At 36.4% G+C, this 23563-nt stretch overlaps 1 protein-coding gene across 1 annotated transcript in view; it reads right to left on the bottom strand.

The window, feature by feature from the left end:
* Nucleotides 1-917: 917 nt before the first annotated feature.
* Nucleotides 918-23563, bottom strand: part of FMN1 (formin 1) — a 138273-nt gene continuing 115627 nt past the window's right edge. Inside the window, exons 14-17 of the mRNA XM_074148430.1 lie at nt 20043-20094; nt 17702-17851; nt 4505-4589; nt 918-3415 (exon numbers count right to left, since the gene is read on the bottom strand). Coding sequence (XP_074004531.1) covers nt 3371-3415; nt 4505-4589; nt 17702-17851; nt 20043-20094 — 332 coding nt within the window. The 3' untranslated portion in view covers nt 918-3370. The remainder of the gene's footprint in view (nt 3416-4504; nt 4590-17701; nt 17852-20042; nt 20095-23563) is intronic.

The following is a 23563-nucleotide window of genomic DNA, read 5'->3' as shown; positions in this document are numbered from 1 at the left end:
AATAAGCATTTACTGAGTAGTATGGGGTTTAATAGTGCTTTGCTTTACAGACTTTGAGAAGCTTGGCAATAATAGAAGAGTTGAAAATGAAACAAAACAAAAACAGAAAAAACCCCTCTTAAGCCACATCTACTTTGTGGTCACAGAAGTGACTTCTATGTAGTGTAGAGGTATTTTAAATTACAATGCCCATAATATGGTAACTGTCTACCTATTGCTGTTTGGCTTAATTTAGTCCACTCTTTACTTTTACTGCCTTGACAGCAATGTAGAGATGGACCAGAGACTTCTGTTCTGTTCCATCTTTTTATTTTCTTTCTTTTCTCCTTCTTTTATTCCCCCCAAATTAGAAAGCTCAGGGTAAAGTTAAGCACCAAACTTAATGCAAGCTTAAAACATAACTTTTGGTGACACTTGGTGACCCCAAGATGAATGCTGGTTGATGACCACTTGTTATGTCTGCAGTTCCTAAATATTTCATAATTAAACAGCTTACATAAATATATAGTATCTGCTAATATCTCTTCTCTAATACAACATTTTAGTTAAGGTCTGCAGGTGTATCATTATCACTTAATTACTGTCTGAAGACACTTCTGGGTATCACTAAGAGTGTAAGTGTGATATTTAGCTGATGAATTTCACCTGAGTCTCAAAGTCTTGATTAAGAGAATGAATCTGATAGTCTGGGTGAATTCTTTTTTTTCACTTAAAATAGTTGAACTAGTAATAGACTATTTAAGTCATGGGTGAAGCTGGAATCAGAATCTCTGTCTTGAGAGGAAAATCAGTACAACGGAAAATAAGGAAGAAACGTCTATGTAAGTTTTTGAATCTTCTGAAAAAATAGCCTAAATTCTCAAAACTTTGGCAAATTCATAATCTGAAGAAAAGAATTATAAATATGATCAAGGAATGCTTTACATCAATAATTTTAATTTTAATCCCTTTTATATACATTTTTCAACATTTCAAAATGAAAAGTCTATTTGAACTGAAAAATAAAACTTCACATTTAGAAATTCTGAAACAGGATATTTCAATAATTTAAAAACTTTTTTCCATAATATATTTCTAATGAGAATTTTCAAAACCAATCCTTTTTCACAATCAATGCTACTCTTGTTGATTAATATTTCAAGTAAAACATTTCATTGAAAAATATCTGATCAAATCAAACAGCAATATACACTATCTCCACAATAGATAGAAAACCTATCAAAACTCAATGGTTGTTTGCTTAAATACTCATCAGAATTGCCTTGCTTGTCATTGTTCTTTGGCTTTTATATGCATTATTGCTCCTGTTGTTTATCATTAATAATATTGGAAACAAATATACTTTCCTATTTGCTGGAAGACAGAAAACTTAAATCTTTGGAATTTATTTCTCTACAATGGGAATAGACAAACTACAAGTCAGATTATTTTTGCTGGTATATTATTGACTGTTTTCATAAGAGTTATGGCTACACATCTGAAGTATATCTGCAGCAGATAGAAACTCCAAAAAATACAATGAAATCTTTATTCCCTTATTTTTATTTATGCAGGGTTTTAAGAAATCTGCAGGTCAATTCATGAATGGGAGTCTCCACAACTGCTGCTTTCCTTAATAAGTGTAACAGTTTTACAGATAACTTTGCCTTAGGTTTCATCACAGTTTCTCTATCTAATTTGCTGTATGGGTGACCCATGACTGTCTCATGTAAATTCTTTCCAGCTTCTAAGCACAGGACTAATATCTTTCCCCATTTCCTTCTTGTACTTTTTTGCTTTACCTAATTTTTCTTCATAACCAACTCCAGACACCATTATCATAAAGAAGGGGATTTCTCCCTTATGAACAGCAAGCAGAAGCATGTTTTCTCCAGTTTGTCGTTCCTATTTATAGACCGTTACCTACTTGGATTTAAAAATGACTTTTCTGTTTTACCTGAAATTAACTTCTGCTTCAAGATGTCTCCTTCTAAGAGCCCAAATCCCTAAAATGCAGCAAGAATCTTCAAATAACAGTGGATATTCTGTAGGGCTTTTTTTCAGACTCTGCTACCTTATGGGCAATGGTTATAATGTTACAAGAGGAGAGCAAGACTCTTTTATTTCTTCCTCAAGTTTTACTTATTAAATTATATATATATATGTATGCTGGACATATTCTTCATACAAATATAGGGCGACAAGAGCAGGCTGCATAATATATTTTAGAGTGAGATATTCACTGTTTAAAAGAAAGCTTTCAATAGAATCGAAAGCCAGAGATTTAATGGCAAATGTGTAACTGCATGGAGACATATCATTATATTTTAGTTCAGTGAATAATGACTAATAAACTCATCATTTTACAGAACTGATATTTTCAATATATACTGAAATAAAAATATACATTTTTATCATATTTCTTTTGAAGCTCAAAATTTAGGAAATGTTAGGTTAAAACCATGAAAATAATGAATCAGTTATGCCATCAATCATAAAACTAAAGAATTTGAAGCTATTCCTTTTCATGTGCAAAATATTTTTTCCATTTCAATGTATGGCATAAGCTGAAGCTTCTATAAAAATATTTATAGTAAAATACAGCATAAATCTATAATTACATGTAATCAGTTTTAGAAAGATGTATCCAATACTTAGACACTGTAAAATTATTTAGAATCAGTCAATTTTACCTCAGTTACTGCCGAAGTAACGAAAAGTATGATGTAATAGTTTTTTGTGAGCTGAATGGTGTATCTGCTCTCATCTACACAAAGCCCTGTAAATAACATACAGATTGTTAGTCATTATTTAACTCAGCATCCACAATGCTCATTTTAGCTCTTCCATATTAATGCATTATGCACTGAGTACTTTAAATAACCATTAAAAAACCAGATGCATTTTAAGCAATGTAAGGAAGAGTTACAGAAAATAATTTTGACTTCTCATGTAAAAACCTTCTTAGAATTCCCTCCACTAAACATATAAACTCCTCTGAAGGAACTGAAAAGTCTTTAGTGGATTGTCTTGGAACAGATCAGCAAAGCACAATTTGGTATCTAATATAAGGTGCTCCCTTGCCATGGGTGTAGTGAAGCATCATGCAAGGTATGATGTAACTCTATCATTTTCTGTGATAACTGTGTCATCTTTACTGTGAGGGTGGTGATTTACTGTGAGGGTGGTGAGGCACTGGAACAGGTTGCCCAGGGAAGTTGTGGATGCCCCATCCCTGGAAGTGTTTAAGGCCAGGCTGGACGGGGCTTTGAGCAACCTGCTCTAGTGGGAGGTGTCCCTGCCCACGGCAGGGGGGTTGGAACTGGATGATCTTTAAGGTCCCTTCCAACTGTAACCATTCTATGATTCTATGATTTTCATCTTTCTTCCTTCAGTTGGCAGTCACACTGGCTTCCTTTTGACGTAGTCTTTCTTTCTGTTAAAGAAAAAGAAAGAGTTTTATTATACTTATCTGTAATTTTCCATCTCCTCTCAAGCTGTCATGGACATTTGGTCTAGAAGTTTGAGAAGTACTAAACAAGTCACAATAGATTAGAGTTTTCTTTAATTAAAAAAAATTAACGCCTGGAGCACTCAAGGAAGGCTTGATGAACCAGTTCATTACTTACTGCAGAGAAACTGAGCTTGCTTCAGCTACACACTTGTCAAATACTGTGTACCTTTAAAAATATGCAGCTCTGTGAAGACCAGTGCAGTGAGACAAAACCAGACACATTTCAAATTCATGTGAATCTAATACCTTTTCTTGTCTGGAGTGGTTTCTGCTGACATAAAGGCTCTTATTTAGCATTAGCTAGATTATGTTGTTTAATAACTGCTTCCCAAGCAAGTGCAGGCATTCAAGTCTCTGCCGCCTGTCCTGCAACTGATATGCTCTGCTGGGAATGGAAATAATATACTGATTCCTTCATGCACATTTCCTTTCCTCAGTCTCTTGCTTCCTACAGTTTGAGGAATGCTAGTCTAACCTGTGTGCTGTGCACGCAGACAAAAAAGGTTTTATCTACAGTGTAAATTATTAGTCCCCTTTTGTGTAATATCAAAAATCCTGCGAAACATCAAGGAATAAAATGGGGATTTAATCCCTTCTACCATTATTCAACAGAGCAAACAAGATTTTGTAAGCTCTTGAAGAAAACCACACATTCAGCCATTGGACAAATGAATGCAGTGAGCTTCACTGCACTATGGAGCATGGAAGAAAATACAAGAGACTTCAGTGGAAGGGGGGAAGAAACCAGAAAAACAGCTCTTAGCATATTTTTTTATCTGAAATAGCAGACTCATGCTTAGGCACAACTAAACAAAGTTTTAAACTTAACTGCTGAATTAGGATAGGGCATAAGCTTAAAGATTTCTCCTTGGGAAGAAAACCACTCTGCTACATTCAAACTAACCATACTATGTCACCCTTCAACAACAGAAGAAACCCACCATTATTCTGAACACCAAGAATAGTGTCACAAAACCCCTTCTGAATGTCATACTGAGAAACAAATCATACCAGGCTAGCTGTAGGATTGATTTTCTTCGTTTCAACTTTCTTCTCTGCAGTTAACTTGCTTACCGATTGCTGAGCCACTTTAATTCTGAAACAAAATACATAGAAAAGACATCGTTAGAGCCAAAGAAATTAAAGCTGTTCTGGTTCTGCTTGGTATATACTCTATCTGTAAGAACCATCACCACTAATTTTTTTTAGGCACACTAGCCCAGCAAACTGCTATTACTATTCAAAGACACTTAATAACGTACTAAAAGTTGATCAGAGTACAGTTTTAGAGAAAAGCAAAAGGACAGTCTGCCTGTATTGGTCACTGAAAATGTCATCAGGCAAACAACAACTCTGTTCTTGCAGGATCTGGATTTTACAGAGTATCTTTCCCACCAAAAAAGCTGCAGTGTCAGGGCAAGAAGATATTCCCCTGAAAAAAACCAAAAACTACCTGGCTTAATCTTAGTTGTATATATAGAATATACTATTTTAGTAGGCCATTTGCCAGGCTACACATTTATTTCCTCTGAAAACCCTGAAATGAAAGCATCTGCCAGTTTTTCCTTAATGTTTCCCCCATTGCTTTACATGGAATTGACTGACCAGCCTCATTGATGTGGTGATAGGAGGAGGCAAATAGAAGGGGTTATTGTCTAGGGGTAGTTAAAGCTGTTGTGTGTGCAGCTACAGACCAGTCAGCTGAAAGCACTATTGAGATAAGGGGAAAGAACACAGATCTGATTCTTCAGTTTTTGCCTTTTGCTCTTAGGGTCTTGCATACAGAACCCTTGTTTCTGTGGGGATTTAACAAAAAGAACTCAATCAGAAGTTTAATCAAGAGGAAAAGGAGAAATAGAGAATTTCACAAAAAGGGACTTAACTGTCTTCTTACAGTCAGTGGAAAGGACAGGGAAAATTATGTGCTAAGCAGTGACAAAAAGGAAAGAAAATTCTTGGCACTCCTAATACAGGATTCTTCCCAGCTATCAGTGCCTTTAAAATGCTGATGCCATAAATACCTACTTTACAATTCTATATGAAAAATGCAGAGGGAATGAAGTTGTGAGTGAAGTTTTACAAGCAAGGAGAACTCAGCAAACCAATTTTCACTAATGCACACCAAATCAGTCTTTTACTATAAACAACACATTTCTTGGCACTCTTGAACTGAAAAATTCTACTTTCTTCTCCTATTTAATTTTTTCCACTGCAGAAATAATTGCTGTGGCCAGTCAAAAAGTATTTAAAACACCATGTCCAGTTGAAACCACTTTCGACACACTCAATTTTTGAGGAATTTTGGAAGAAAAGCAGAAAGGAAAGTGGATTATAGCTGCAATTACTGATGTGTACTTCCTTGCTGTAACACTAGCAGGCAACCAGATTCTTTTAAAATTATAGAACACATTCGTAAGTTCATTGTTGTGTTTATCAATGCTCAGTGTTGGAAACTAAAATTCCTTCTCTGAGCTATGTATTTTAGAAGCATCTGCTGGGTAGATATTGGTGTTGTCTCACTTTCCAGTGCTTAAGAACCAGAGGAAACAGTTACACTACTTTCAAGTAAACTCATTTTCAACACTGTTTAGCTACAACATTGATTCAAGCTGTAAGTATACCCTAAAATACACAAATATGAAATTATTATTGTGTACATTTAAAAATATAGCATAAGTCTTTTTAAAACTTAATTAGTGTTTGCTGCTTCTACAGGTAAACAACTAAGTGGTAACACACCATTCCCTCTTTTTAAAATTTTTTGTTAATCAGCACAATTTACTACTTAATGATGGATGACAGCAGCCACTTGACAGGATGCTATTCCTCACAGCTACAAAGTTTGTGCAAAGATGATGATGTATTGCAAGTGACAATATTCAGGTTCAGCAGGATGACACCGAGGGATTAACTTCTAAACTCTTCCCTAGTTTGAGCATGTTTTCTTTTCAATCACATTCCCTTTGGTTCTAGGAGTGTTTTCGGAATAGTTTTTAAATGTTTAGAGTACATATTTTCATCTGAAGGGAGAATTCTAGCAATTATAAACTTTTAGACTTATGCCTGTCACTGACTTAGGCCTAGCTGTGTATTCTATTCCAAATTTGCACAATTCCAGGAAACCCGGATGTTTTAAAGTAGAGTGCGTAGTTTGGAATACAAAATAAAAATAAACCAGCTTATTAACATGATTTGAATCATGTGATATTTGGCTCATAAAAATGACAGATTAATTATATATTATGCTTTGGTCTCCTAGGGAAAAAAGCCATCGCTTTACTAACCTATGAATGAAAAGGTTAGCAGGCATTATCAGAAACATAAGTGCATAATTAAAAAAAAAAAATTAATTATTTGGGATTTTTTAAAATCAGATGGTTCAATTTTAAGAAAGTAGTTAGCTCAGTAACTACATTAGTGAAGCACCCGTGCTGTAAATGTGCCTTATAAATAAAAATAATTCTTTGTTAAACATGGGCAGGATACTAGAACTGGCTATTGTATTTGGAAACACTATCCTTGAAATGAGAAAAATGAAATAGTATGAAAACTATCAAATTCACAATCATAAAATTGACTACCAGCAAACTCTAATCTTTGTAATTTTTGCCATTATTTTACTTTCATTAAAAAACATCTAGATATGAATACATGATTTTAATTGTCCATTAAAAGCTATGACCACCTTCCATCAAAACTTACAATCATACACAATATTTTTTAACACATATAAAGTTGAATGTATGCACAACATTTGACTGAGTCTGTTACTGAAACAGGTAAGTAAAAACAAACAAATCGCTCACTTAAATAATTATTAACAAGCAACTAGAGAAACCCTGTTAATTCAACTTAGGTATGGCTCTTCTCTGTTCACTCTATTTTTTTGCTACCACCTTTCTTTAGCACAAATAGAAATAACTTCCCATTTGTATAAATGTAGCATAACTTTGTTTGAAAAGCTTCTCATTAAAATGCTAAAAATTAGAAGTATATTAAAATTAGAAGTAAAATTAGAGATGAATAAGGAACAGAAATAGCAAAACTACAAATAAAGTACATTCAAAAGGATAGAACTAAACTACTAGTTATTTTCTTATCTTAGACCCATATATTACGTTATTAACCAATCTGCAGATACACCAGACACCATACTATTATTTTTAGTTAACTTAGAATAAACTATTAAATGCATTATAAAGTTAAAGCATTAATTGTAGTTTATGAGAATTTATATAGATGTAAATTGTTTAACTTCTTCTTATAAAAGTATAAACTTCCTCAACTACTCTTAATTGTTCAGCAATTACTTGTTCAAAGTCTGTTTGAAGTAAAACAAAAGCAAAGTGACAGAATGACAAAATGTAAGGTAAATAAATATTCTGTCAGATTTTCCTTCTTCCCTGTGAGTAACTGCAGTTATATTAGATGATAATGAAGGTGGCCAATTTTAACATTTACACTTTATAAAAATTACAAGGAACAGAAAAGAATTTCAGGCAATACGGGAAATCCACTTAAGTCTTGTGTTCAGTGTAAGGGCCAACAAAACATCTAAAGAGGACTTTGTAAAACATTACTAAAACATTTACTGAAGATTTACTAGACTATGTAGTGTCTTAGTGACACTGCTTACAGGGTGAGATTTACAAAGTACAGGCTCAATATGTTTACTCACTTCATCTTGTCACTTAAACTCATTTGTTTACTTAAGTGTTACATGAGACACCAAATAGAAGATGTGAGAGGATGCAAAATCTTACATAATAAAAGGGCTCCTCAGAGAGGCAGGGAAATCATTAAGATGGTACAATAACCAGCTGGAAAGATAATAGGGACTAATAAGTTCTTCCACTTAGGGAAGTTCAATTACTATGCATTCTGACAAGAATCTCCTCAAGAGCATTATCCTGGAGAAACAGTAGCAGAATCAAGCCCTGAGACAGAGCTCCACAATGTACAACTCACAGGCATACGCTGAACAACATGAACTAAGCATTCCACCAACCACTCTGTACCCCTTCCTTCTGAGTTTTTGTCATATGAATTAATGTACAGGGGAACAGCTCACATGAACATTGACAGAGGCATGCCCATGAGTGGGAGTTTGGAGATGTGCAAAGGAATAGACTCAATGAAAATATATTTTTTTCCTTCCTATATCTGTATAAAATAGCACGGGTGGACACGCTAACCATGTTTTACATTTCATGGAAGAGAAATTGGGATTGAATCTAACAGATATGAAATCAAGGAGAAAGAAAGGGTAGTAGAAAAGTCAAGAGAAGTGTATCTAAAACAGAAAAGCAAGAAGGTATAGAAATGTGTAGTAAAACATGATTAAATAGTGACAAGGACACTTTTGAACAGAGAGCATTGCACTGCACAGAGGCCAGAAAGGATGGCAGAATAGCTGAATCAAAGCACAAAGAGAAAAGGTGTGGAGGTACTAATTTAGCAAGCAATAACACGATGCCAAAATATTAAGGAGTGCAGGTCGGTTAAGCCTTGAAATCTGACTGGCTGCAATATGGATTTCTTCAAAAGAAAAGTCATTCTCCTTCAACAGTGAGTGAAAGAGGTCAATATACCTTAATCAGAATCAGAATCAGAATAAAGATGTGATGTATTGCACATTACCACACAATATGGAAAAAAAATTTGAATGAAATTACCAAAACAATGTATCTGAAAAGGAGAACCATGACTCCAATACTGCATCTAGATCTTTAATATAAGCAATGGAATATAATTGGCTTTTTCCTGTCTCTGTGTGGCAGGTGTTGTCTTCACCTGTAAACTGGATGCAAGTCAGGCCTCTTAAATTAGAAGATACTAGTGAAAAATAAAGACATTATTTTTATTCAAAACTATTATTTTGTAACTAGGGACATCAAAACTAAATCTAAACATAAGTCAGTAAAAGTTTCCTTCTTAAGCTCATGAAGTAAAAGATATTATCCTCCTTAAAGGAAAAGATATTATCAAGCCAGGGACTAACGAGATAAACTCATCATTTTCACCACTTTCATTCAAGTCAGACAGAAGAAGGTGTAAACTGGCATGCTCCATGCTTGAAAGCCCCCAGTTAGGAAAACTAGAAGCCCTTCTAAACAAGCCAGTTGCTACTCATGTATGTTCAGGTTCTGCTGGTGTGCAAACAGAAACCAAATTATCTGGTTCTCGCTCAACCTCTTGATATTCTGGAACAATTCATTTTCTTCGCTTTTACAGCTCCTTCCATGCAGCTGGTGGGTTATGAGGATAGCTGTGGGTTGTGAAATAGCTTGGAAAAACAATTCTGTGCCACCTGAGCTTTCCATGACTTGAAGTTCAAACTTGTCCCACAAGACTCTGGTGGTACAGGAATGCAAACCACATCTTCAGATATGGGTGGAGATGAACAAGCAGATGAACAGTCAACACCAACTGTTCAACCTAGAGCCAAGCTACATACCCAGCCCAAATCCTTAACACAACTGAACAGTGACTCCTCTTGAGACACTAATAAATATCCCCATAGCTCAAATTCCTTTCATGTGTTACATGCCTTACTGCACTCAGTCATACCATAACCTCTGTATGCAGCCCATAAACTAATCCTTGAGTAACAGCACCAGTTCCTGAAAACACTGCTAGCCCATGCAATATAGCAAGCTACACTGCTACAGTCCCAAAATTTTATTGATGCCTGTGTATTACCTGGTTTGGCAGATGACTTTATAAAGTCCTTGTTTAGCTTCGCAATTAGGAGCCTTATAACAGACTATGAAGTTTGCATGTTGTCCACTTCTGTTACCTTGTTGTACAAGACAATTGCCTGATCAAGCCTTCAGGCTTAAATCTTCTGGAAATAACTTGGTCATTATTGATCAAATCTTTAAATTGCATTTAGAATAAATGTCCACTAACTAACTCAGTATAAATATAGTTAAATGTATGTTGTCAGTGGAATTTCTCTCCAAACTTCAAATTGCTAACGCACTCGATATGTTTCTATTTCTTCTGGATCTACTGACTGTTTTGATTATCTGTATGAAGTGGGTGAGAAATTTTAGCCCTATAGTCACAAAAAAATTAATCTGTTTGTATGCCTTTGGGAAAGCTGGTGCATAAGAAAAAATAATAGGAAGAAAAAGGCTTCACCAGTTCAGATCAAAAGTATAGAATCATAGAATTGTCTATGTTGGAAGAGACCTTTCAGATCAAACATCAGCCTAACACTGACAAAACCATCACTAAACCCTAAGCACCACATCTAGCCATCTTTTAAACACCTCTAGGGATGGCGATTCAACCACTTCCCTGGGCAGCCTGTTCCAGTGCCTGACAACCTTTTCAGTGTAGAAATCTTTCCTAATATCTAATCTAAACCTCCCCTGGTGCAACCTGAGGCCGTTTCCTCTTGTCCTATCACTTGTTATTCAGGAGAAGAGACCATCCCCCACCTTGCTACCACCTCCTTTCAGGTAGTTGTAGAGAGTGATAAGGTCTCCCCTCAGCCTCCTTCTCTCCAGGCTAAACAACCCCAGCTCCCTCAGCAGCTCCTCCAGAGACTTGTTCTCCAGACCCCTCACCAGCTTCGTTGCCCTTCTCCAGACACACTCCAACGCCTCAATATCCCACCTGTAGTGAGGGCCCAGAACTGAACACAGTATTCAAGGTGGAGCCTCACCAGTGCCCAGTGCAGGGGGACAATCACTTCCCTAGTCCTGCTGGCCACACTATTCCTGATACAGGCCAGGATGCTGTTTGCCCGCTTGGCCACCTGGGCACACTGCTGGCTCATATTCAGCTGACTGTCGACCAACACCCCCAGGTCCTTTTCCACCAGGCAGCTTTCCAGCCACTCTTCCCCAAGCCTGTAGCGCTGCGTGGGGTTGTTGTGATCCAACTGCAGGACCTGGCACTTGACCTTGTTGAACTTCATGCCATTGGCCTTGGCCCATCGATTCAGTCTGTCCAGGTCCCTCTGTAGAGCCTTCCTACCCTCAAGCAGGCCGACACTCCCACCCAACTTGGTGTTGTCTGCAAACTTACTGAGGGTGCACTCAATCCCCTCATCCAGATCATTAATAAAGATGTTAAAGAGAACTGGTCCCAATCCTGAGCCCTGGGGGACACCACTCGTGACCAGCCACCAACTGGATTTAACTCCATTCACCACCATCAGGGCCTGGCCCTCCAGCCAGTTTTTTACCCAGTGAAGAGTACACCATCCAAGCCATGAGCAGCCAGTTTCTCCAGAAGAATGCTGTGGAAAACAGTGTCAAAGGCTTTACCAAAATCCAGGTAAACAAAAGTCCAGATAAACAAAATATGCTTGAGTCTATCTGAGCTGGCCACTAGCAGATATCTAGGAGCCTATCTTTACCATTAGCTACCTACACTGCTATAAGTCAGAGTTTCTGCTTTTCAAACCTGTTATTGCCTTTGTGGCCAAAAAACTTAAAAAATCACTATGTCTTTTTTCATATGATTAAACTGAGACTATCAACATGTTTTATGCTAGAGATGAAATTCAGTAACAAAGAAAGCATTTTTAAAAAAAGACATTTTATAAAAAGAACCATTAAAATAAGATTTTTGTCCTACTTTTAACATGAAGTATATAATTCTGTTAATTAAATAATTATTATGTCTTCTCCAGCTACTGAGACAAACTTTGGTTTTCTTCTTCTTTTCTGAATTCTGACCTATAAAAGTTGTATGTATGTTCAATCTGAAAAAGATGGCTTAATCCAGTATGATAACTATTGTAGCAATCTTATCTTTGCAGCTTAAGCAGCGGATCAAATTAACAGCAATAATTTATTTTATTCTGATTATTTCATATTTAAAGGGTAACACCCATAAACCCATGATGATAATCCTTGTCACATCTCCTTTGCAAAACATAAAATCACAGTTTGTGATGACACTACTCACTGCAAACTATTAGTACTTTTCCTGTATTTGTATATTTTCCCTATATTCAGACTTGGCTAGGATATCCTCTTAAAATATACTTTAACAGATATTGAATGCTTTAATAAACTTATAGGTAGGCATTCATATCTATATCTACATATTTGTTTTAATTCTGAATTCATAGACATGACCACTGCAAATAAAATTAGTAGTATAAAAAAAGGAAGTGAGAGTGGAATTATATGTAATCTATCATGGTGTAAGTGCCTTGTTGTCAAAAAATATACCTTTTTTTGTAGTCTTCAATTCAGTTATCATCTCCAAATTTTATAAACAGAAGAAAGCAAAAAAAGCAGTTGACATACCTAGATGCACAGACATGCTAAATTATAAAGCTGTGAACAGCAAAACCTGGTTTTCACCCAAAATGAAGAAAAAAAAAAAGGTCTCCAATATTTAGTGAGTATTATGGTGCATTTACATTGAGCTGTTTGTCAGAGATGAAGAGGTGATCGTCAAAGTGAATTTTATTGTGTTGTAGTAGCATTCTAGTATTGAAGGGAATACTATGTCTGAAAGAAAATTGTGATCATATTCCTATCAGGAATATGGTTTTGAAAATTGTCTTCATTTTATCTCTACAGTTATCTATTTATCATATCACATCAATGTAGGTTTGTTATCTATCTGTAACTCCGTCTTGCGTTCCTAAATGGGGTGCAAATTTTGTCCAGGAAAGAGACAATGAGTCAACTATATTTTGCAGGCAGCTAATTTTTTTTCACGGTAGGTTAAATGCAGGGCAGCTCAGTTAAAGTGTTTCCTCTACTTTAAGAAAAAGTCTCATAGAAATCTAATTAGATTTCTACAGTTGTGTTACATTTGGGAGCCAAGTAGTTTTTAGACAAAACAGGCTCTTGCAGCTGAGGCTGTCATTTAATTCAAGGCAGTACTCTCTTTTCCTGAAATTCAGAGATTTCAATGATGTCTGTTACACAATGCAAAGTAGTTAAAGTATAAAATTTTATTTTTGGAATCTTAGATCTTTTGGCCTATTTTTACTACTATTTACTACTATTAATTTTAAGCTAATACATTTTTTATTATACCTTTGAATAATGATAATTCTGCATATTGTAATTAAATTTTGAATTTTCTGAGCTATATTTCTTGATAAACAAATTATAATCCAATATTGGCAGTGTTAGGTTAATGGTTGGACTCAATGATCTTAAAGGTCCCTTCCAACCTAGACGATTCCATGATTATCTTTCTTTGCTTCAGTCTTTGCTGCTAAGGCTGGCCCCCAGGCATCCCAGACCCTAGAGGTAAGAGAAAGAGCCTGGAGTAAGGAAGACTCTCCCCTTGATCAAGGAGGATTGGGTTAAAGATCATTTAGGCAAACTTGACACCCACAAAGCCCTGATGGGATGCATGAGTTTCTGAGGGAGCTGGAAGATGTTATTGCGAAGCCACTCTCCACCATCTTTGAAAGGTCATGGAGAACAGGAGAGGACCCTGATGACTGGAGGAAAGCCAGTGTCAGTCTAACCTTCAAAAAGGGCAAGAAGGAGGACCCAGGAAACTACAGGCCAGTCAGCCTCACCTCCATCCCTGTAAAGGTGATGGAACAGCTCATTCTGGATGCCATCTCTAAGCATGTGGAGGAAAAGAAAGTTATTGGGAGTGGTCAACGTGGATTCACCAAGGGGAAATCATGTGTGACCAATCAGATAGCCTTCTATGATGGCATGACTGGCTGGGTGGATGAGGGGAGAGCAGTGGGTGTTGCCTACCTCCAGTTTAGCAAGGCTTTTGACGGGACACTTAGGTAAGCTTAGGAAGGTTAGATGAGTGGTCAGTGAGGTGGATTGAGAACTAGTTGAGTGGCAGAACTCAGAGGGTTGCAATCAGTGGTGCAGAGTCCATTTGGAAGCCTGTAAGTAGTGGCGTACCCCAGGGGTCAGTACTGGGTCCAGTCTTGTTTAATATATTCATCAACAACCTGGATGAGGGGACAGAGCGTACTCTCAGCAAATTTGCTGATGATGCAAAACTGGGAGGGGTGGCTGACACACCAGAAGGCTGTGCTGCCATTCAGAGAGACCTGGACAGGCTTGAGAGTTGGGTGGAGAGGAACCTGATGAAATTCAACAAGGGTAAGTGTAGGGTCCCACACCTGGGGAGGAATAACCCCATGCAGCAGTAAAGGTTAGGAGTTGACTGCTGGAAAGCAGCTCTACAGAGAAAGACCTTGGAGTCCTGGTGGACAGCAGGTTGCCCATGAGTCAGTAATGTGCCCTGGTGGCCAAGAAGGCCAATGGTGTCCTGGGGTACATTAAACAGAGTGTGGTCAGCAGGTTGAAAGAGATCATCCTCCCCCTCTACTCTTCCCTGGTGAGGCCACATCTGTAGTACTGTGTCCAGTTCTGGGCCCCCCAGTTCAAGAAAGTCAAGGAACTACTGGAGAGAGTCCAGCAGAGAGCTACAAAGATAATCAGGGGACTGGAACGTCTCTCTTATGAGGAAAGGCTGAGAGATCTGTGTCTGTTTAGCCTGGAGAAGACTGAGATGGGATCTTACCAATGCTTATAAATATCTAATGGGCGGGTGTCAAGAGGATGAGGCCAAACTCTTTTCAGTGGTGCCCAGCAACAGGGCAGGGGGCAATGGACACAAACTGCAACAGAGGAAATTCCATGCAAACATGAGGAAAAACTTCTTTACTTTGAGGGCGAGAGAGCACTGAACAGGCTGCCCAGAGAGGTTCTGGAGTCTCCTTCTCTGGAGATATTCAAAACCCGCCTGGACACAATACTGTGCAACCTGCTCTAGGTGAACCTGCTTTAGCAGAGGGGTTGATTAGATGATCTCTAGAGGTCCCTTCTAACCCCTACCATTCTGTGATTCTGTGATTAAAATTCCTATATAAATGTAAACAATGAAATCCATTTTTAGGTATCTATGTGACTAGCTAATTCAGACACATTTTATTCTGAGTTTCTACAGCTCCTCCTGAAATGTGAAGGGTAATCTAATTGTAAACAGGTTTACAGAAAGATATCAATGCCTCAGTTTCAGGACCCAAGTTTGAAAATATTGATTTACACTGCCAATTCTTCCTGTTTAAAATTTCCTTTAAAACAAAGAAATTTGATCATAATAAACAGATTTAATTTTTTTTTTATTAAATGCAAAACAAATAGTGCATCCAATTAATTAGCCAGTTAAGGAAGACAGCTGTCCATTCCTGTCATACTAAGGGTTTTAGTTACCAATGTGCACAATGACTCTTAGCTTGCTTTCAAAATTTCTTGGATATCAGCTCATCAAGTGTTAGTCTCATACTTTGTAAAACAGAACCCTTAAATGGTCATGACTTTACAGGACATTTTCAGGTGATGACAATAGTTTTTCCATTATGCTAATCTACTTGAGTTTCCTCTTTTCAGTAGCACATTACAATACAATTCAGGATGATGAAAACAGTTCTTCTGTCATTCTAATTTATTTATTACACGAGGCTCCTCACTTCAGTAGCTCATTGTCTTGATGAATCACCCAAATTTTGAATGTAAGGGACAATGAATTGTCCTTTTGAGATTAATGAAACTTTGTAAAAATAATTTGAAGTGAACTCTGAGAAACAGTCTATATAAACCAGAAAGTGTCAGCACTTCGAAGTATTGCAATAACTGGTTCTCCGCAGTCTACTGGTATTGCTTTACATTTATGAATAGGAATAAAGGTATCCATCAAAGGAACTGATGAAATATTTGTGCTGTATTTTTGTTTGTACATTTTATTCATATAATTATGAAACCCTAAGAAATTCTCATCTCACCCCAGTAGGAAAGCACAGAATGTAACAGTTTACTTACAAAGATTTCTTGAATATAGTATTAAAGTTTAAGAAGTTACGTAGTGTTAAAATATTTACAAGGCGTTTTAAATCAATTTCTTTGAAGGGATCATTGTATGCCATCAGCAAGGTGCTAATTACATAAAAAGTAATGGATGTATGGTCTGGATGGTTTTTTTTTTTGTCTTGGACAGTTAATTTCCATTCCTCCTAACTGCTTTTGGAACAAAAATATGTCATGATTCAGCAGAAAATATATTCCTGAGATGATCCTTATCATGATTATAGCAATCCGCTAGTGACTGTTTATTTTACACAGTTCTTAATGTGTAAAACAAATTTGTGTATTGATCTAATTGAAATAAAAGATTCTTTGAAAATGTTTACAGTTGTCAGCTTCTAGAACCAATCTAATCATAACACAGATGACAGAAAAAGCTTCAACTTTCAAGTGTTCAAAACCTCTGATATCTTTAAAACAATGGCTGATAATTAGGAATTGATAATTTCTACATCTTGTCCTTTAAAAATCTACTTCTACATGAACCTAAAAGCCCCACTGATTTGTAGCAAAATGGAAAATGCAAGCGTAAATGAGTTTACTACTTTTGCTGATATTTTTAAAGATGTTTTTCTCTAAATCTGTGTCAATTTGGAATAAGCACCTGAATTTAAATTTCATGTTGAAAGCGATTAATCCATTCTTTCCTAAAGCAGGAACACATTACCACTCTTTTCAAATGACTTGAGACAGAGTAAGCACGGTGCACTTATAGTGGTATTGTTTTTTCTTTGTAAAAGATTTTAAGCTTCTTTAGGAAAATCAAGCAAATAATTGAAGGTTTGGGGTTTTTTTTGTTTGTTTTTTTTTTTTTTTTACTCTAACTAATAAAATCAGGAGACTGTGGTGAGATCTAGCGGCAACTAGTTTGATGTCCTCAGCAGGACACCAGAAGTCAGAAGTAGTGCTGTAAATTCAGTGTAGGGCTTCGACACTATGCTAAGTGTGGCCTGAATCTCTGGGGCTTCCCTTTGATGCAAGTGCAGTATATTAACTGGAAAAGCATTCACTTTTATTTGTCTGTACTGTCTGCGACAGCAATATCGCCTCATTTAGGCTAGTTCAACATGAAAATGCACAGAGAAGCAATCTGTTACAAATTAGCACAGCTCCCCTTTCATTTTACTAGCTAGTAATTGGAAGGGGTTACAAAAGTGTAATTTATCAGATTATATGTGTTTATCTTTTTGTGGGGACAGCATGCCTTTGGTGAATTTTCCTACGCACCCTGAGGGAATAATCTTTCCTTGATGTCCATTAGATCTGAAAGAAAACAATGACGCCTGTGAAATATAGGAGTATAATTTGTTGGGTTTGAGAAGGAACAGTTTCCCAGACATCTAAAATGCTATTAATGACTTTATTAGAACCTTACCGTTCCTTGGAAATGCTTTTGCTTTCTCGTTTCCAAATGGTCTTGAAGTCACTGCAGAATTCGTACCACACCGTGAAAACGTAGTTTGGTGTGATCTCCTTCTCGCCAGGCTTTGGCTTTATCCCAAAGTATCCCACTGTTTCTTCAAAGCTATGAGGGAGGGGGAAAAAAACCTGTCAACACATAAGCCCACTGGGGAAAGAGTTTCTCTGAGGGCTGGTTCCTGATTCAGTAGACAAGGCTGGTAATTACCATAACTTCCCCTAAGCCTTGGAAATCACAGCAGCAATTCACGCTGAGCATAACTAACCTTCCAACACCTACCTCGGTCCCAGGAGGATAACTTTCTGATGCATGAGCCATCATAGAGATATGTCACACAGGCAAATCACGGGCATACAGTTTTAATGAGAAAAACTTAACTTCTTGCATTTCAGGAAATCCTATATTATATCTATTGCTTTAATTTTATTCTGCAACACCGCATGAAGACCTTATTCTCCCATTTGTTTTTATGGAACGACTATGGAAGAGTCACATGCCAAGTTAGGAAAAATCTCCAGGCTTGGTTAAAAATAACCTTCAAGTACTTATGGAAAATTGGGAGTAGCAACAAAATGCCACAGACAATGCCAATAGTCAGTTTGCAAAGTTTTTACTGGAAATAAATCTTCCACATGTGTCAATAAGCACATAATTAATTTTATGAAAATACACTGCCACTATTTGAATGCTTTCTTTATTTTGAAACATGGCTACTTAATTTCTATGCAGCTGGATATTTTCAAAGTAGTCTTTTATAATAGACGACACTAAAATGAATAGATAAAGAAAAAGCTAGTGCAGTTTTAAATACCCATGTAAACAATACTAAAATAATACTTCAGTCATAATCACATGGTCAAAACAGTTCATGTCTACTGGGCAATGTCATTTCCATTATATTCACTTAGGCCAAATATTTCTCAGCTGTTCATACCCTTGACTAGGATAGGTGAGCCAGGAACAGAAAGACCAGAAACTCTCTTCTCATGTTTGCTTCATGTAACAGCAGCCCTGGTAACATCATGCTCTCTTCCTCCTCATGGAACCCTTCTCCACCCCAGCTGTAGCTGATACTGTTGTCTCTGCATGCTCCAGGATTCTAAATTCCTGCACACTCTCTCACTCTGCCTTCATCCTGACACTTACTCCTCATCCCCTCTTCATATCTCATCTTCAACCCTTCTCCCAGTAGCACTGTCTTGCTTTCACCCGGCTTAATCTAGCTTCCTGGGCTGCTTTCTGACTTTCAAATGCAACAAATCTTCTTAGCAGTAATTTAAAATAGTTAGCAACTGAAAACCCCAAACTCTGTATTAGGCAACTAATTCCTTAAGCCAACAGCAAATTAATTCTTCATGCCCTGGAGAATCTACTCTGCTCCAGAGAGGCTACAAAGCAGGTGGAATAAGAAAAAGCCTGTGCCACAAAAGATAGGTTTGGAGCTTGGTAGAAAGGAAACAAGCCAGCCACCCACCCTTGACAAATTAAATTAAGAAGTAAAGCCCCAGTTGATGTCAGCCAATAGTTCAGCCAATTTAGGCACCTTCTGCAAGCAAATGGAAACAGTTCACCTAAGACTTGAACTGCATTTGGGAGGTGCCCATCTCTCTTTTCCTGACTGTCTGGAAGACTAATCTAGGTGTCTCAGGTGCAGTGATTCTGGGCTCAGAAAAGTAATGTAAAAGTCCAAACTACCACAAAACTGCCTTTAGTGATCATGAAGAAAAAAATATTGATAAGAAGTTAAAAATTAATTTACCCAAGTTGATTTATAGCAGTTCCACATAACTAACACAAACAAGGTTAAAGGTAGATCCTCACTCTCACAAAACTGTAATTTAGTAAACAATATTTGTTAGAAATATTAACTTATTAAATATTTTACTATCTGTCTATAAATCAATTAATCTCACTTCTCCCTCTATTTTGCCTCCTTTGACCTAAGTAAGGCACAGATATTCAGGCAAAAAAACCCATTAGGATTTCACTGGTTTCTCAGTATACTGCATTCAATAGCCAAAGTGATGAAATAAATTTTTACTACATTAAGTAGTTAATCAGTTATTACAATATTTTGTAAAATTCTGACTCAATTCAATGTTGACAGTAATTAAAACCTCAAACAGTACACTTTGGCTAAAAACTCAACTTTTTCCTGGAAGACTACATATGAATTTTTCAGAAAGCATATTACTTCTTTGAAGTACAGATCCTTTTTCCTATTTAATATAATTCCTAAGATCAATAACATCTTTCACCAAAATAAACTGTTAGAAAATACTAGCAAAAACCTTACCATTTTTGTGCATTTTCCAAACTGCTCTCTTCTTTTTTACGTTCTTCTTTAGCTGCCAATGAAAAACATTTCAAAGATATAAATTGCTGCTTTACTGTTTTAGAGATCCCACAGATTAAACATCACTTACATTCAAAATTGCATAGGTTATATGCTAAATATAATAAAAGTGATAAACATTTGCTAATTTTCAGTTTTTATTTATTTCTTGTACCTAAAGAAATGCTTCTAGTATACCAATGAAGTGTATTGGATTGGAAAAGTAATGTAAAATCCATACTATAATATATAGTGGTGGATATTAAACTGAGTAAAAAGTAAGTAACTAAACTTGACTTTGAGATTTTAAAAAAGAACATTGTTATGTACGTTCCTTTATTGTCGCAGACCAGAACTTACAAATTTAAACCTGTTTTTGCAGCACAAATAATTGGAAATTCAATTGGAATTGAACAGGTACCAAACATAGTTAACACCAACTGTTCCATATAGCTATCACATTTTGTTCAGGAAGCTGGAAAATGAAAACATATGTACTAAGCTTTAAAAGTATGGTATGTACATGATTTTTTTTGAAAAAGCAGCCAAGAGTTTGAAATATGGTCAGTGAATTTAAGCCCCTCTGTTACAAAATGCTCACACAAACTACTTTAAAGGATTTGATTTTCAAAGGATGGGCATTCTCTACTTTTAAACATGTTTCCTGAGCTGGATACTCAAGCAAAGCACTAGTTCCTTCACAAAATGTTGATCAATTCTTCTTAATACAGTGGAGCAACTTTAGCTGTAGCAGAATACCACATATGTGAAACAATACTAATGTGGGATAATTATTCCTATTATGCATTAGAATAATCCTGTAGGAACAAATGCTAATATAAACGGAATTCAGACACTTCTTTGTATAAAGGTAAAGAACTCTATCTTTTTGCTGCTCAGTCTATAGGAGTGCATTGGCTGGCTGAAATACAGTTACAAACTTGAGTTTACAGACAAGGCCACTGAGAAATTGATCCTGAATGGTTCCATTGCTGTTAATGAAACAAATTAATTTCAGCTCATATGTTTACTTATATTGGACGAGTGTGTTGGAGATACTTATTCAAATTATTTCAGTGTGGCAAAAGCCAGAAACAATGTTGTGTGCCCTTTGCAAGGAAAACAATTAATTCTATATGGTTATATTCTCTACCTCACATCTTGGTGGCAAGGCAGCTGCAATTGAAATAGATAGGGCAGTTCTGATTTATTGTGTTCATCTCGGGCTCCTGAGAAATTCATCTAAAGTTAACTTATTATACTTAATTCGTTATTTCCACAGCTCTTTCATTTTATATCATTAAAGCTAGAAAACTTAGGTTGGAATTCTGATGGTTCATCATGGTACGAAATTAACTACATACAGAAAAGCAAAGATGGTTAAAAGCTGAATTGTGTATAACATTGTCCAGTTTATCACTACATTAATAACTTCTTTCTGATTATTAAGGGGATGGAAAATTGTTCAGTAAGGCAAATTTCCCAGTATATGTACATTCATAGCTATAACAGAAATTGAATATCCTCAGGTCCCTACACATGAACAAAACCACAAGAACTAACGAGGACAACATGCTTATATGTTTATAGGTAGGTGTTAAGACCTGACTTACTGTTTTTTAATCTTGAAAGAACAGAATAAAGGTAGATAGAGGAAAGAAATATTGATTTGTTATAGGAAGCAAAAAAAAAAGGTGAGTCTTCTAGGAGGGAACACACAAAGTTTACATGAATATAACAGTGTGTGTGTTTGTGTACAAAAAAAGAGGAAGGAACAAAACAACTGTATTACATGATAAACTGCATTTTCCATATTTTTAACTATAAGCATGTCTACCAAGGAGCTATTTAAAAGCATTTATTTGAAATTTAGATGTTGAGACTTGTTAAGAAAACAAATGAACAACTGTGCAACAAATTCTAAGTAAACAGGAGTTACAAATACTACATAATGGTGTAAGACAAGAAACCACAGCAATTCTCTAATCCTCCATACAATTTCTAAGTAAACTTCCACTCAGAATTTGTAATATCTTGCTCCTTCTGTCTCCCTCTGCAATCTGCAATAACTAACACTAACAATGCCATCAGTAAAGGTTTCGATGAAACCCTGTATTTTCCTCAACAGAGTCTTCAAAGCCCCACAGTCAAGGTATCAATCTTCATCTTAATTCATGGAATTACTGAAAGCAATTAAAATTACCTACATAATTGAAAGAACTACTTTTTTTCTTTTTTATTTCTCTGGCAACACCACATTTGCTCACATAGAATTTCCCTTTTGCTGAACAGGGATCATGCAGCTTTTTCATTCTTCAACCACATGCTTGACTTCAGTTTTCTCAAGTTAAGAATATAATACCAGCTATATCAGATTGGCACAGGGATTCATCTAGCCCAACATCCTGCCTCTGGCAGGCACTGAAGTAGGTGCACGGTTAGAGTTAAGGACAAGGACAAACACATGATCCTTCCCCTCAGTGTTCTCTGGAGATTCTGTAGTTCATACAAAATGGCTCCTTCAGTGGATGTCATTTCAATGTAATTTTCAATGGATTCTCTTCAAAGAACTTGCTCATTCTCTGCTTAAGCTTTTATAAGCTTTTTTAGCTTCTACAAACTGCTGTGGCAAGTGTTCTATAGCCTAACTACATGTGGCACATTTTGTTTGTTTTGAAATGGACTCCTGATATCACTCTCTATTTCTTGTACCAGAGAAAAGCATGACTGCAGTGAACATTGAAATACAGTGATTATTGGCATTAGCTTTTTGATTAGGATACTTTTGAAGCAAATTTCCTCACTGCCCCATTTATTGAGCACTGATTTGGTTTGTAGATAAGTTTTAGTGCTTGCAAACTAATTTCCATTAAGAGGAAACAGGAAGCTCCACAGAAAATGGATTCCAACATTTAATAGTGACAAAAGGATCAAAATAATGCTTGAGCTTTCAGACAGCTTTGAAACACATAAATTGGAAACGTTCACCTCAGATTAAAACTAACTCAAAGCTTAAACCTCTACTGTAAACACAACGGCCTCAGCTGCTTCAATCTGCTGATCCAATCCTACTGCACCAAATTTTTCCATAATGCAGCCGTAGATGTTCTACATTACAAGTATACAGACTACATAGAGGTCCTTCAAAATGAGTTCCCAGAAGCTGCATTTGGTAAGGAGACTCCCTTCTGTCTGGACTTGGAGTCATTAGGCTTGACCAGCTTTGAAAATGACAGGGAACTGTCAAATGTGAAGTTTGCTGTCTGGTTTCACATCTAAATACAAGTTCTTAATATGCTTTACTGTTGGATTTGGCTAAGTCCATATCCTGAATAAAGTATCATTCTGTCATATGACAAGCAGACAATTTTAGTCAATACATCTTCTTTGAATACAAATATGAAAGCCAGGACCAATTAGAAAGTTCTGTTTCTTTCTACAGACAAGAGCTTTGAAAGGAAAACAGGTATTCACAAAATAGG

This window comes from Numenius arquata, chromosome 6 (genome assembly GCF_964106895.1).
Source record: "Numenius arquata chromosome 6, bNumArq3.hap1.1, whole genome shotgun sequence".
In the NCBI taxonomy this organism is placed as follows: domain Eukaryota; kingdom Metazoa; phylum Chordata; class Aves; order Charadriiformes; family Scolopacidae; genus Numenius; species Numenius arquata.
The sequence above is the reverse complement of the archived record's forward strand: the minus strand, read 5'-3'. Positions and strand labels throughout refer to the sequence as shown.